Raw genomic sequence first — 14,577 nt, 5'->3', positions numbered from 1 at the left:
AAAATTGTTAACTCCATATGTGTACCACTGTACATAGAACTGTAACATGATTCTCCAGTTTTGTGCTAAATTGTAACTGACAATTTTTTATAGAATTTTTATGGCAATTACATTTACAAAGCCAATTGTCCAAACTCAAGTACAATTTAATTGCGATTACGACAACGACAGAATTTTAAAATTACAATTATAATTATGCCTTAATTTAAATAATGATCAATTATGTAATTACAATTATAATTGACCCCAACCCTGCTCTTTACACTTGTCTATAATAGAGCCTTTATTATAAATATCTATGGTGTTAACTGCCATTAAACAAAACGAAGAAGAAGAAGAAGAAGAAGAAGAAGAAGAAGAAGAAGAAGAAGAAGAAGAAGAAGAAGAAGAAGAAGAAGAAGAAGAAGAAGAAGAAGAAGAAGAAGAAGAAGAAGAAGAAGAAGAAGAAGAAGAAGAAACCAGTGGAGGGCAGTAATGAGCTTTGTGGCGTCTACACTGCTGGAAATAAAAATAAATAAAAAGAAGAAGAAAAAGAATTGAAAAGCTCATATGTTATATATATATATATACGGCTCAAACCACACAGTTTTAATTTGTGGGGAAAATCAGAACAAACGATAAAGGTCCGGGACATTAAAGGTAAACAACACGTCTTTTGGTTTTTAACGTATCATGATTCATACAGGGGAAAAATAATAAGCCTGTTAGCCGTCATGCTAATAGTGTAAACACAGTCGAAATGATATCTAGCTAAGAAACGATCAGGAATGTACCACGTTTTAGCTCCGATATCGTTATAAAAAACCATGTTTTAGAGCAGTAACACCACATTTAGGCTTAGTTAGTGACCAGTAGTACATTTATAATGGCTGGTCGCATTGAACACTAGTAAAACCTCACAGATACATAAACTACAATGCGTCAGTCTATTGGGAATAAACGGAAAAACTGCGTTTATTTTGTGTCTGTTTTGGCCAAAGAGTACACAAAATGAGTTTACCTCATCATAGAAACGCTTTGTGCGTGTTGTGTAAAGCCTAAAATTGTGCATTTGGACTGTTTTAGAGGTTTTATCTCCCCTGGTGATTTGGCTATAGGTGTTTGATTGTGTTTAGCTGGATTTTAAAAATGTTTTTTGGCCATTTGATGAACTGGCTGCACACTGTTACCTACCCAGGGATGAAATTAGCTTGTACTTTACTAATCTGTAAAGTTGTACACCTTCATGAGAATATTATGTATGAAACTTAAAATAAAAAAACTTGACTTGTGTGTGCATTTTAACTGAGATAAATGCCTAGAACAACAAATAAATGCAGAAAGTTAGTACTTTATTTTTAGATGTTATTGAAAAAACACAAGCTAATCAACATGCACAGGTTTCAGCACTTCTTTGTGCAGTTATAATGTCTCCTGCAGTGGAAAAGACTTTCCTGGTTAAATGAAGGTAAAAAAAAATAATTCGAAAATCGTGCGACGTAATATTGCAATATATTGCTGAATCAATTTTTTTCCAACACCCCTGATGGGGAGCGGGCCAAAATCAATCGAGTTGGCCCACAGGCCCCAAATTGGACGGCCCTCTACTAACTAATTACAATGTTTTATTTTCAACTTCATTCTTGCACCAACTTATAGACTGGCAGAGAAAAGCCAGCAATGTTTAAAAACATTTGAGTCATTTCATAAATAAACATATTTAATCAAAGCCGAACAAGCTGCATCATTGTCGTCATCATCATCATCGCAAAAACCTCATTATTCTTCATCTCTGCTTCCTTTGTCCTAGAAAGTCTAAAGCAGATGTTGATATGTGCATTCTTGTACTTTTAATGGCTTTGAATGGATGTCATTTTTCATCTCGTCTGTCTCACAGTGATGTCATAGATAAAGGGTGTCCTGTCCTCGCTCCGTTTCCACCATCAGGGAAGACACCAGCCGTCTTCTCAGACATGGCGACTGAACTTCATGAGACCATATTCATGGCCAAGCAGGAGCGACACAGGAACCTGTTTCTAAACTATAAAAACCTCAACAAGTTTCCAGTCGAGCTGCTGAAAGATGAAGGCCTGCAATTTCTGGAGCGACTCTACATGAAGAGGAACTTGCTTACAACACTGGTACACACACATTTCAGACACCAACCATGGAATTTTAGCTGTTTGACCTTCCAGAGCACATGAGTCAAACTTAAGGCACGGGGGCCAAATCCGGGCCCTTTAGAGCATCCATTTGGCCCACAGGAGAAAGTGAAAATGACAGAAAAAACATGAATTATTGTGTCAATTACCAAATAATCCAGTTGTAAATGAACCAATTCAGCAATTTAATGAGACGTCACTATAATTTTAAGGGCTTGCATGTTGCAAATTGTGGAAAGAACTTTAAATTTTTTCACAAATCTTTCAATTTCTCACAAATAAGGGCACAAAATTCCTTTAAATTACGCAAACAAAAAAAAGTGAATTGAACTGATATTGAAATGATGTTAAAATTGTTGTCAGTGGCCCACTTGAGATCAAACTGGTCTGTATTTGGCCCCTGAACTAAAATGAGTTTGACACCCCTGTGTTTGTGTTAGCTTCCTTAAACAAACTGCCTGTTATTGTAGATGATTTTCCTTCTGTTTCCAGCCTGACAATCTTGCACAAAAGCTCCCAAACCTGATAGAACTGTAAGTAAAGAGTAAAGATACATGTCCAGACCCAGTAAATTAAATTATACCACATTGAAGCATCAAAGTTTATTGGGATTTTTTTTGAGAAATTACCCATGTCCCTTTTTTTGGTATAATTTCAGATATTTGCACTCGAACAACATCGTCATTATTCCTGAAGGTAGGTGTTTGGTTTTTCCTCTGTTATTTGTAAGGGTGTAAGAAAAATTTACATTTTTCAGATACAATTGTTTTTTCATTTACCCATATTCAATTACAACTCAATTACAATTGTTTTTTTATCCTCAGAAAGTCAATTACAATTACGATCTAAATTACTAAAGTTAAATTACAATTTTTCACAAATACTGAGCTTGAAATAAACAACCTAATAAAAGTTAACCTTCCTCTTGTGTTAGCTTTCTGTTAGCATCTCTTGTGATAACGAGTCTTTAATCAGCTGTAAAATACACTAAAAACTAATATCTATCATCTAATTTATTTCCTATGTATTGGTTACCTTGTTAGGCTTCATAATCAATGTAAAATTAATGAAAATTTAGGTTTTATTATTTTTGGTGTGGGCGTCTGAGCCTTTTTGTGTCAGTATTCCCCCTAGATTTCAATTTTTCTAAATGGTAAAATGTGGGAAAGCTTGATATGAAACACGTTTTAATAATCGTTAACTACGTATGTGTATAACTGTACATAGAACTCTATCATGGTTCCACAGTTTTGTGTTAAATTATAATTAACAATTTTTATATAATTTTCATGGCGATTGCAATTACTAAGTCAATTATCTGAACTCAGTTACAATTTAATTACGATTACAACAGCAGCAGATCTTTTTTATTACAATGATAACTACGCCATGAATGTAATTACATATCAATTACGCGATTACAATTATAATTGACCCCAACCCTCGTATTGGTATATCGTATCATAACATGGAAATTGTATCGTTAGATTCATGGCAATGCTGTGAGCTGGAGGTCACCCGTGTGTGTGTGTGTGTGTGTGTGTGTGTGTGTGTGTGTGTGTGCGTGTGCGTGTGCGTGTGCGTGTGCGTGTGCGTGTGCGTGTGATTCCCAGCTATTGGAAACCTGGCCAGACTCCAGTCATTGGACTTGTGCAACAATGCTCTCCAGCTGCTCTGCCCGGAGATCGGACGCCTGAGGTCTCTGCGTCACCTCAGGCTGTCCAATAACCAGCTGAAATGCCTTCCACCAGGTGAAAGTCTACTGCTCTTCACCTGTTTTTTCATTTTATCCAGCAGGTTATACTTTTGATCCTTTTTTCTCTGTTTCCTTGTGAGTCTTTTTTTATAATAGCAGGACAATAGGGATCATTTTTTGTTCTGCATCTGTCACTAAAACATGCAGCTAACATTACAGGGAGCTAGGTTTTCATTTTAAAGATCATGCTCACTGATGCTCTGATGCATTTCCTCTTCATCCTAGTCCTCATCTATCCTGCACTGCTTTAAGACTTTTTCTGCCATTTTTATTTAAGGCAAGGCAAGGCAAATTTATTTGTATAGCGCATTTCATACTCAAGGCAACTCAATGTGCTTTACATGATAAAACATTCAATTGTTTAAAATCAATAAGAACATTTAAAATCATCAGTAAAATCAATTAAAATCATCAGTAAAATCAATTCAAATCATCAGTAAAATCAATTCAAATCATCAACAAACACATGACATCAACAACATGACCAAAAATCTCTCTCTCAATCATATGCAGTAGAGAAAAAAAGTGCCTTTAACTTTGATTTAAAAATGTTCACATTAGATGCTGACTTCAGCTCTGCTGGTAGTTTGTTCCACCTCTTTGCAGCATAACAACTAAAAGCAGCATCACCATGTTTACTGTGAACTCTGGGCTCCACTATCTGACCTGTGTCCATAGATCTGAGAGACCTGCTGGGTTCATACCTGACAAACATGTCACTGATGTATTCTGGACCAAACCCATTCACAGATTTATACACCAGCAGCAGAACTTTAAAGTCTATTCTGAGGCTGACTGGGAGCCAGTGTAAAGACTTTAAAAATTTAAGGTGGGCGACCAATTACTAATTGTTCCTTAATATTTCAAATGGCACACTGAATTTTTAGTTTGATCAGTTGAATCCTTTTTGAGATATGGACCAATTAGTGAGGTGCGTATGTGTCGATTTTTGTGCGTCCTTGATGTAAAAACGTATCTATGCATCCGTCGATGGATGCAGAGATAACATGTGGAAGAACAGAATAATCTGGTGGTGATGGGAGTAAAATTCAGGGTTTTAATGGGTGTGGCTTCAGTCAGGCCACAGGTTTCCGGTGTGTAGCTCCGCCTACAACTTTTGACCACTCCCACATATCAAAACACAGAGACAGAAAACGTAATTTCAGCAAATGGCCCGCATACTTGTGTAAAAATTCTGAATTGTTTTACCAATTTTTCTGTGATTATTCAATAGGCACACTGTAGATTTTTAGTGAGATCGGATTCATCCTTTTTGAGATATTAGTGAGGTGCGTATGTGTCAGTTTTTGTGCGTCCTTATTTTTCTTCCATTTTTAGTTTCCAGTATCTCAGGAACTACATCACATAGGAAACTAAAATATGGGATAGTAATACAGCTCCACCTACTTTCTTAGAATGTACAAAAAGATCTGCTATATACCACATGCCTCAGCTCCCTGTAATTAGATCAGCTATGTGTACATAGACTGTTCACATCACTAATGATTAGTCACATTTACAGTATGCACTGGTTCTTAGGTGACAGTCTCTTGAAATCCAAAACTATTTTCATTGGCCAATAACTGCATGTGGGAATGTAAGAAAAATTCTCACCTCTGTTTTAATTTATAGTATAAAATTTACTCTGTCTTAGGATATGTAACAATTTTTTTTATGTGAGATTTTTCATTTTTATTTTGAACCAAAACTTTGGGTTATTTCACTACTCGCCGATACTGAAAATCCTTCACATGAGGCCGTTGTAGCTTTGTTCTGTGTCTGATAATCATTTATTGTTTATTAGGTTTTTTCCCTGAAGTTTTTCCCCCCAACATGCTTTTTTATAGAAATCTAAGATGAGCTTACCTTTAACTTTTTCAGAAAGGTAACGCAATAATTAACTTTACATCTTTATATACTGTTTATATATAAATTCCCAACATAAAGTGTAAACATGTTTCGTACAAACACAAATGAAATGTAGTAACTGCGTTTACACATTGGAAAAGGCTACACTGGCTGCTGACTCAGCTATTCTTCATGGGTTGATATTTAATGGTATATATTTCCGTGACCTTTTGCATAGCGGAAAATATTAAGTTGTTGACAAAAAACTGGGCCGTGGAACAAGGTTTTTGAGGGCATTCTTGACTAAATCGAGGGTCAAATTAGGGCTGGGCAATATATCGAGAATCAAAATATATCGAGTTTTCTCTTTGGCAAGATAGAAGATTACAATATTGCCTTTATCAATATATACATGTATATATTTTATACAGCTTATTTTGTATCAAAATACATGTTTTAGGAGTCGCTGCATTCACAACTTCTCACAACAGCAACAGTTTGATGGAGATGGATGGATTTCTGAGTGAGTCCTAATCCAGACCTTCATCTAAAAAAGCCACACTACAGAACTCACTCACACTTGCTGTCCCTAGAGTAGAAAAAGTCTAAAGTGGCCCATATTGTGCAGCTCTTTGTTGATAAATGTGCCTGTGTGGCCTTTTGTATCAGAAATTTTAATCCTGAATTGTCTTTCTGGTCAGACTTTATTTGAATTAAAATTTTCAAGATTTATATTGTAAATTGCCACTTTGAGAAAAATTACCGGTATGAGTTTTGGACCATATTGCCTCGCCCAAGGTCAAATGGCCCTCACTAATTTCTGACACTGCACTCAGGAGTAGAACCAAGGTCCTTTTTGGTGTGAGGCAGAATTGCTAACCACTTCACCATCATGCTATGCTGCTTCTTGTTTGATAAATATATAATAAGTAAATAGTATCAGCCAGTAGTTGTAGGCACTCATCTCTTCTGTGTTTGGCAGAGATTGGTGACCTACAAGACCTGGAGATCCTGGACTTATCCATGAACCAGCTGATGTTCCTCCCAGAACGTCTGCACCGCTGCCTCTCCCTACAGAACTTGACCGTGGACCACAATCTGCTGAGTCACGTTCCCCGACACGTGTGCTGGCTCCACCGCCTCAACCAGCTCTCCATGGCAGCTAACCGGCTCACCTTCTTACCGCTGGGTCCGTGCATTCCTGTGAGCTTGCACTGGAGGCATTCCAGTTAGCATGTGCTGGTTTTTGTTGTGTTATTTCAGATCTGGGCAGATCGCGGGAGCTGCAGTTTGTGTTTGTGGACAACAATGCCGAGCTGAAAGGCCTCCCCTCATACATGTACAACAAAGTGATCGGCTGCAGCGGGTAAATCATCTTAACAGACTTTTATTTGGGTACGAGTTGGTTGGCAGGTCATTAAAGGGCTTTGGACAGATTTTTTAGTGGGTTTGTGTTTGGGCTGATGAGGGAATTAAAGCCCACTGTGTGCGGACGGGCATCCATGGTTCAATACTGACTTGTAAACTGTGGTTTTTACAGTTTGGCATATACGCTCCTTGCATTGTATGTCTCTCTAAATGTACTTGTTTCAAGAAACACGAACAATAACAAAAGCAGTTGGTATTCGTCAAGGATTTTCTGTGATTGGAGATGTAGATTTCTTTTAAATACGCTGGATCCATGTTTCAAAATAAATGGCCAGTTAAAGTTTACTAAAGTACAGCTTTATATTATTATAAGTAGTGAATTTTTGTTTCTTATTTATTCTATTTTTGAATGAGGCTGCCAGGGTTAAGCACTTATCCTTTGGAAGTGTTATTTTATCTTCTATGTATTTTATAAAGTTGTATTTATTTTACATCAACCAACATCAACATGCTGCCCATGGCTACCAGGAAGCCCACATGGATCATGTGAGGGGCCCTCAAGCCCACACATATAAAGACTGATGACAGGTTTAGTTAGAGCCTTGGTAGAGTTAAATAAAGCTGAAATTCATAAGTTTTGTATTAAATTACCCATTTTTAGAAAAGTGACGTTTTTAAGTGTCACAGATTTGGTATATGGGTTGTGAATGTGAACGGTTCAAAAAACACAAAAAAAAGGATCTTCGAAAGCATATTACATAATGGTTACATTTTATAAGTACAAATATGTTACATGTTTTCAGATTATTTAAAGTTATTAGTGGCTACTGAAATCGGAACATACTTTTTTGTGAGATGTAATGAAAATTAAACAGATGCATAAATAAAGGGAAATAAATTATTGCATGTTGAAACTTAAAGTGCTTTTTAAACTGGTAGCCCTTCGCACTTTGAAGTAGCTCTCCGTTTCAGAAAGTTTGGTGACCCCTGCAATACACCATACATAGGAATGTGCATGAATTTTGTTTTGCTGCAAAGTAAAATAAATCGGTTTAAAAAGAAAAAAAAAAAAATTAACTCTCTTTTCTGCTTTTCTTAAAAATGTACTTAAAACACTGGAAACACTTTAACGGCCTGGGCCATCAGAACTGAACCGTGACCAAAAAACTGAGGTACATATTGAACCATGGGCTGACTGTATTGTTGCATCCCTATTGTCGACACAGATGTGGCGTGTCTTCTCATGTGGCCGAGGGTTCCATTAGTGCGGTGCTGGGGGAGGCGCTGAGCGAGGTGTTGGTGGGGCTTCCTCCTGAGGTGAAGGTTGTCGGTTCAGAGGCGGACAACGTGGTTCCCCTGGAGGAGCTGGCATTGAGGACTCTGCACCGCCTGTACCACCACCACCCATCAGGTGGAGACACAGCCCTCAGTTTATAAAGAGCTGAAGTGGATTGAGTGATTGAGTAGTAACTGTTACTGCTTCTCTGTGTGTAGACCTGACTGCTCTGCCTCCCATCACGCTCCCAAAGAGCCTGATGGACCTGCTGCTCTTCCCACTCGGTCACTGTCATCGTTGCAGCCAAGCCATGTTCACCATCATCTACCCCAAACTCTTCCCTCTGCGTGACACCGCCCTTGCAGGAGTGCACCGCAGGTCAGAACTAATCACTTGGCATTAGCACACGGGTTGGGGTCAGTTATAATTGTAACCACGTAATTGATCATTAAATACAATTATGACGGAAATGTGAATTAAATTGTAATTGAAAAACATGTTGCTGCTGTAATTATTATGAAATTGTAATTGAGTTCAGATAATTGACTTTGTAATTGTAATTGGCATGGAAATTTAATGGAGACTGTCAATTACAATTCAATTAAACGTGAACCAGGGGCTTACACATACATAGTTAACAATTGTTAAAAATATGTTTCAGATCAACTTTTCCCACTACCTCAGTTCTCTTCAGGATCATTTTACCATTTAAAAACAAATCCAGGCATATTCTGACAGAAAAAAGGCTCACACGCCCACACCCAAAATATTAATACCAATATTTTCATTGATTAGGAAGCCTAACAAAGTAACCAAGAGATGGAAAAACAAGTTAGATGATTTTTAATATGTTTTGTGTATATTAGAGCGGATTTAAGACATGGGTCAAAACTGACCCATTATTACAAGAGACGCTAACAGAAAGCTAACACATTTTATGGGGTCATTTATTTCATGCTTAGTAATTGTGATTAATGTTAATAGAACTTAAGTAATTCAGAACGTAATTGTAATTGATTTTCAGGGGAAAATTTATATTTTTATTTTAATTATAAAAAATGCTGGTCACCGTAATTGTAATTGAGTTGTAATTGAACATGGATAATTGAAGAAGTAATTGTAATTTAAAAAAATGGGCCTGTATATGTTGTGGGATTTGATAGAGACAAAATAAGGATTTTCTGGTTAGAAACACTCAGGGTTTTTAGTTAAAGTAGCAGTGGAGGCAGAAACACACAAACAGGGCCTGCTGCTCCATGGATGATCGGGGTTTAACCATCAACCTGCTGCTCCTAGTCTCTCACAGGTCAAACTGTGCAACGTTGCTGATAACGGCAACCAAAACATATTGAAGTCACTACATGCAAAGACCGCCCTGTTCTCATGTCAAGTTCACAGCTAGAAATATGGAAAATTACAATATCGCCTATATCGATATAAAAGGTTTTACACTTTTATGTCCATCTTAACTTTATATTTTGCATTTTAAGGTTGATTTTCGCGCGTTGCCGGCCTGCTTTTAGGAGTTTGACCATTTACGGGTGGTCTGTAAAACTGTAAAGCTGTAATATTAACTGTAAAGCTTTAATATAAACTTGAATGTTTTATTATACTCTTAAAGGGATCCTCCACTGTTTTAATAACTTAAAAATAGGACTATTTTACCATTTTAGAGCCTGTGTTCGTCCATCTTAAAATCTCAAAATTGATGATGTCACACGGCCCCACTGCCTGTAAACATCCCATAGTTTCCTGTTGGAGTGAAGCATTCAGCCTGCTTTTAGTCATTTACCAGCTTTTTCAGTCACAATGCCAACTTGTGCTGCTTTTGTTTGCTCTAAATCAGGGGTGTCAAACGCATTTCAGTTCAGGGGTCAAATACGTAGTAGTTTGATCTCAAGTGGGCCACAGATTTTAAAATTGAGTCAGAAAACAAGTAATTTCAACATTATTGTACCCTAGTTTGCACTTCTACGTATACATAAAATACAAAATATGTAAGAAACCAACAATATCCAAGCAAAATGTGACACATATCAGTCCCAACAGGATCTTCACTTTAAATTAAATATTATGTAATAATTTGAGGAAAATTAAAGGATTTTGTAAGAATTTTGAGTTTTTTCAACAGTTGAACTCTGAGGATCGGCCTTATTTTTGTGTCTGAGCCGCAGTTAAAATATCTCTATTTTCTCCCTCATATTAATGACAGAAAAACATTTGTTTGTGTGAAAAGTCTGATTTTATTTGCTTTTTACATTTCTAAATTCAGAAATTATCAGCGCACATTAGTCGTCACCATCATCATCAATGTGTCACTACTCTGTAGTGGATCAAACTGTGGCTTTACGTTGTACACAGTGTTAAAATAGTTGTACATCGGTCTGAGCAGAAGTCTGGACAGAGGTCTGTCAGACTTTTATTGTAACGAGCTGCAGCAGCTGACGTTCGCACCTCGGGTGCACACAAATGATCAGCTCTGCGACGCTGCTGATGTTGGGTTTATTCAATATTCCATCCATTCCTCTCGCTTTATGTCTGGATGGTGACGGACAAGATGAGCTTTAATGTTTATTGTGTTTTTTTTCCACCCTTAGTAATCACAGACTTTTGAAGACACACAAACCCAGAGAATAGAAGTCCTTTTGGGTGGAAGTCCTTCAACAGTCAACTCTTCTCCTCTGCTTCAGTAAACAAGAGATTTACATTGATTTCTTCAACTTGTCCTGGTTTTTTAGAGCAACCGAAAGCAGCACAAGTTGATATGTTGACTGAAAAAGCTGCTAAATAATCTTAAAAAAAATGACTGAATGCTTCATTTCAATAGAGAACAATGGGATGTTTACAGACAAATGAGGCCTTGTGACATCATCAATCATGTGATTTCAAGATGGCCGAACACAGGTTTTAAAATGGTAAAGTAGTCCCATTTTTAAAAGTTAATAAAACAAATATGGTGCAAAATAATGTGTTTTGTTTGCCATAGATTTTCTAATACTATAAGTACATTTTAAAGGTTTTAGGCCGTATTTGTAAAAACAGTGAAGGATCCCTTAAGTATTTTTCAGTCCAACATTTTCTACAGCCTGAGCACAGACAGCTGGATTTGCTGCTTTTAAGCGGGCTGACAACTACTACTCTTTTAATTGAACAGCTCCGAGGACAGATGACAAGAGGAGTATAATTTCAATCAGATTTATTCTTGTTACAGCCACAAGTTTAGCAGACTAAGCCCACAAGCCGGTGGCTAGAGGAAGACGTCGGTGTGTCTTCATGTCTGCGTGTCTCTGCCTCTCTCTGTGTATCTTCATAACTTAGCCCCCACCTTCGTGTCTGGTACGATTGTCATCAATCTATATATCACAGGGCAGTCTAGCTCTGCTTAGCTCCTCCTTCACCTTGGGGTGATGAAAACAGTTCTCAGTTATGTGAGTGTTCAAACCGTACCTGGGCTTACCAGACAAACTTTGAAAAATACTGAAATAAACATTTTACAACAGAATAAAAACACTGATGCTGATAGGTTTTTGCTAAACACACAATGATGGTCACATGATGTTTTTTTAATTCTGAAGTAAATTATTGTGCTTTGTGTTCACACACAAATAGTGATTCCGAATTGAGGTTTATAGGGATGTAACGATTCACTCAACTCCCGATACGATTCGATTCACGATACTGGGTTCACGATACAATTCTCTCACGATTTATTTTACAAAATGGGACTGTACATAAATGACTGAAAAATATTAGAAAATACTGTACTGTTTTCCTTTTATTTTTCATTGTCAAAAGAATCCCTTGATAAACTATTCAAAACAATGCAATTTAACTAAAAATAAATCGTGAAATAAATAAAGGAATAATACGAATGAAGAAGTCTATTAATTTAAATTCTGGTTCTATAGTAAACAATGAAAAACTGCATAATAGTTCTTTTTCTTTTTAAAAGTGCAGCTGAAAATGTATTTCGTGTCTTAACAATTGGACTTAAAAAAAAAAAAAAAACAGTCTGCACTGTATTTAGGTCAGATATTTGTTTGGACCAGCAGAGGGTGCTAGTAACCCAGTGGTCGGTTGGCATGCAGATATCCTTGCAGTGAAGAAGAGATTCTATGAGCTAGCAGACAGAGCTAATAGAAAAACGTGACTTTTCCAGATATTCACGTAATATTACAGATATTCTTTCGGTGCTAGAGGGGTAAGGAATCATTTATGAACATGTTTAAGAGTAGAAGGCAGCCAGAAAGAGAGTAATAGCAGATTCCACCCGCCGCCTCAGCATTTGGACAAGAGAAGGATAAATATATATATATATATATATATATATATATATATATATGCTGTTTAATAAAGTACTGCGATTCAATTTTCAGAGAATCGATGTGAACCGTGATACCTATGAATCGATTTTTAACTGCCTTACGATTAATCGTTGCATCCCGAGAGATTTACATGGAAAACAGCTTTATTTAAATCCACTTTAGGTCTGTGGGTTTAGAAGGGTTCTGATTGGACAGGGGGAGAACAACACGTATTCACGTCTATCAGAAAAAATACACAACAAACCTTTTCTTGTCGGCTCCAACATAGAAAACCACATAATAACAACTGTTTTCACTTTTATTTTGATTTTAGTTCTGAAGCCGCAGCTTGGCAATGACCCACCGTCTAACTTTCGTCCGCTGAGCAGGAGAAGGAGATAAAGTAGAGGAGAAGGGAAGCAGATGAACGTACTTTGGTCACTCAAAGCCAGCAGTTAGTGCAACAGTTGCTCTACCTCCACCATAGAGGTGGAGGTACAGCGAAATCAGCTGTAAAATACACTAAAAACCAATATCTATCATCTGATTTCTTTCCTATTTATTTGTTATTGTGTTAGGTTTCCTAATCAATGAAAATATAGGTGTTATTATTTTTTTAATGGTAAAAAGTGTGAAAGCTTGTTTTTGCAACATATCTTAATAATCGTTTACTACATGTGTAGAACTGTAACATGGTTCAACAGATTTATAATTGCCAATTTTATATAATTTTCAAGGCAATTACAATGACAAAGTCAATTATCTAAACTAAAGTACAATTTAATTATGATTACTACAGCAACAGATTTTTTAGATTACAATTATAGTATGCCATAATTGTAATTAATTATGGGGTTGGGGGGAGGGTTAACGCCAATAATCCATACATTAGGATCAAAGTAAGGCTGCCCTGCACTTAAGGGTAGATTCTATTAAAAGTGCGTTCCTCTGCTCTTTCCTCCAGGACGACCGTCAGCTTTGTGGCCTATTGCTGCTCCAGTCATTGCCTCAGGACCTTTGACCTCCAGGGCTGACAACACCCACCACCCCCCCTCCTCTCTGCGCCTCTACCTCCGCTCTCAACATGTTCATTGGTTCCCTGACATTGTGTTGCCAATCAGTTACTGTAAGTGTGATAGGTCTGTGTGCCTCTGCTAAAACAATTGTTGAAAACACACACATGACGCTCCCAACTGTGGTCGTCACAATAACTAGTCATTTATAAACACAGACTGGACATTAACACAAATCACAAGTTTCAACATTCAAGGACTCTCAGATTTGAGAAAAAATATATCAATGGCCATGTTTACATGGGAGCTTAAATTCCTCTTTAAAGCAGAATAAAGTTAATTCCTCTTTAAACTGACTTATTTCCTAATGCTAATTTAATTTCAAATTAAACTTCAATCCGAATTAAGTGGCTGGTTTATTGCGATTTTAATTCCGAATTAGATAATTCCTCTTTCTTGAAAACACTTAACTTGCTTACTTGCGTGATTTACTGCAATGACTATATAATCCAAGATGGCCGTCCGGACTAGAGCTGAGACTGTTTATTTATAGGCAGTAGCTGTTAATATGTAACACGTATCCATATACCGGCATTCTATCTGTACGCAACCCTCATTGGCCAGTTTAGGTCACGTGATAGGTGCACCACTTGACCTAAACTGGCCAAGGAGACGCTACGCACTTGTACTTCCGTTTGTATTAATATGTCAACTACGTTACAGACTAACTAACCCTAACCGCACAGAATGGTCACGTGACTTCTGGTAACGTCATCTTTCGTACGGTTAGAATGCCGGTGTATGGGTATGAATTACGTACTAGGAGACACTTCCTTATTTATAAGAGCCTTAGAATACATGGATATAATAA

General features: G+C 37.1%; 1 protein-coding gene across 1 annotated transcript; it reads left to right on the top strand.

Moving 5' to 3' along the window:
* Nucleotides 1–472: 472 nt before the first annotated feature.
* Nucleotides 473–14,042, top strand: LOC114456632 (leucine-rich repeat-containing protein 28-like). The gene is made up of 10 exons (XM_028438531.1): nt 473–639; nt 1,877–2,120; nt 2,634–2,674; nt 2,800–2,837; nt 3,755–3,892; nt 6,728–6,934; nt 7,009–7,111; nt 8,340–8,524; nt 8,608–8,767; nt 13,658–14,042. The coding sequence occupies exons 2-10, from the start codon at nt 1,953–1,955 to the stop codon at nt 13,725–13,727; spliced, it is 1,110 nt and encodes a 369-aa protein (XP_028294332.1). The 5' UTR covers nt 473–639; nt 1,877–1,952; the 3' UTR covers nt 13,728–14,042.
* The last annotated feature ends 535 nt before the right edge of the window (nt 14,043–14,577 follow it).

This window comes from Gouania willdenowi, chromosome 3 (genome assembly GCF_900634775.1).
Source record: "Gouania willdenowi chromosome 3, fGouWil2.1, whole genome shotgun sequence".
Taxonomy (NCBI): Eukaryota; Metazoa; Chordata; class Actinopteri; order Blenniiformes; family Gobiesocidae; genus Gouania; species Gouania willdenowi.
The sequence above is the reverse complement of the archived record's forward strand: the minus strand, read 5'-3'. Positions and strand labels throughout refer to the sequence as shown.

What these genes read in the sequence shown, in the direction of transcription:
- LOC114456632 (XM_028438531.1), top strand. Translation starts at nt 1,953, where the DNA reads ATGGCGACTGAACTTCATGAGACCATATTCATGGCCAAGCAGGAGCGA. An exon ending in CATCGTCATTATTCCTGAAG is followed by an intron (nt 2,838 to 3,754) that starts GTAGGTGTTTGG and finishes TGTGATTCCCAG; the next exon opens with CTATTGGAAACCTGGCCAGA. An exon ending in GTACCACCACCACCCATCAG is followed by an intron (nt 8,525 to 8,607) that starts GTGGAGACACAG and finishes CTCTGTGTGTAG; the next exon opens with ACCTGACTGCTCTGCCTCCC.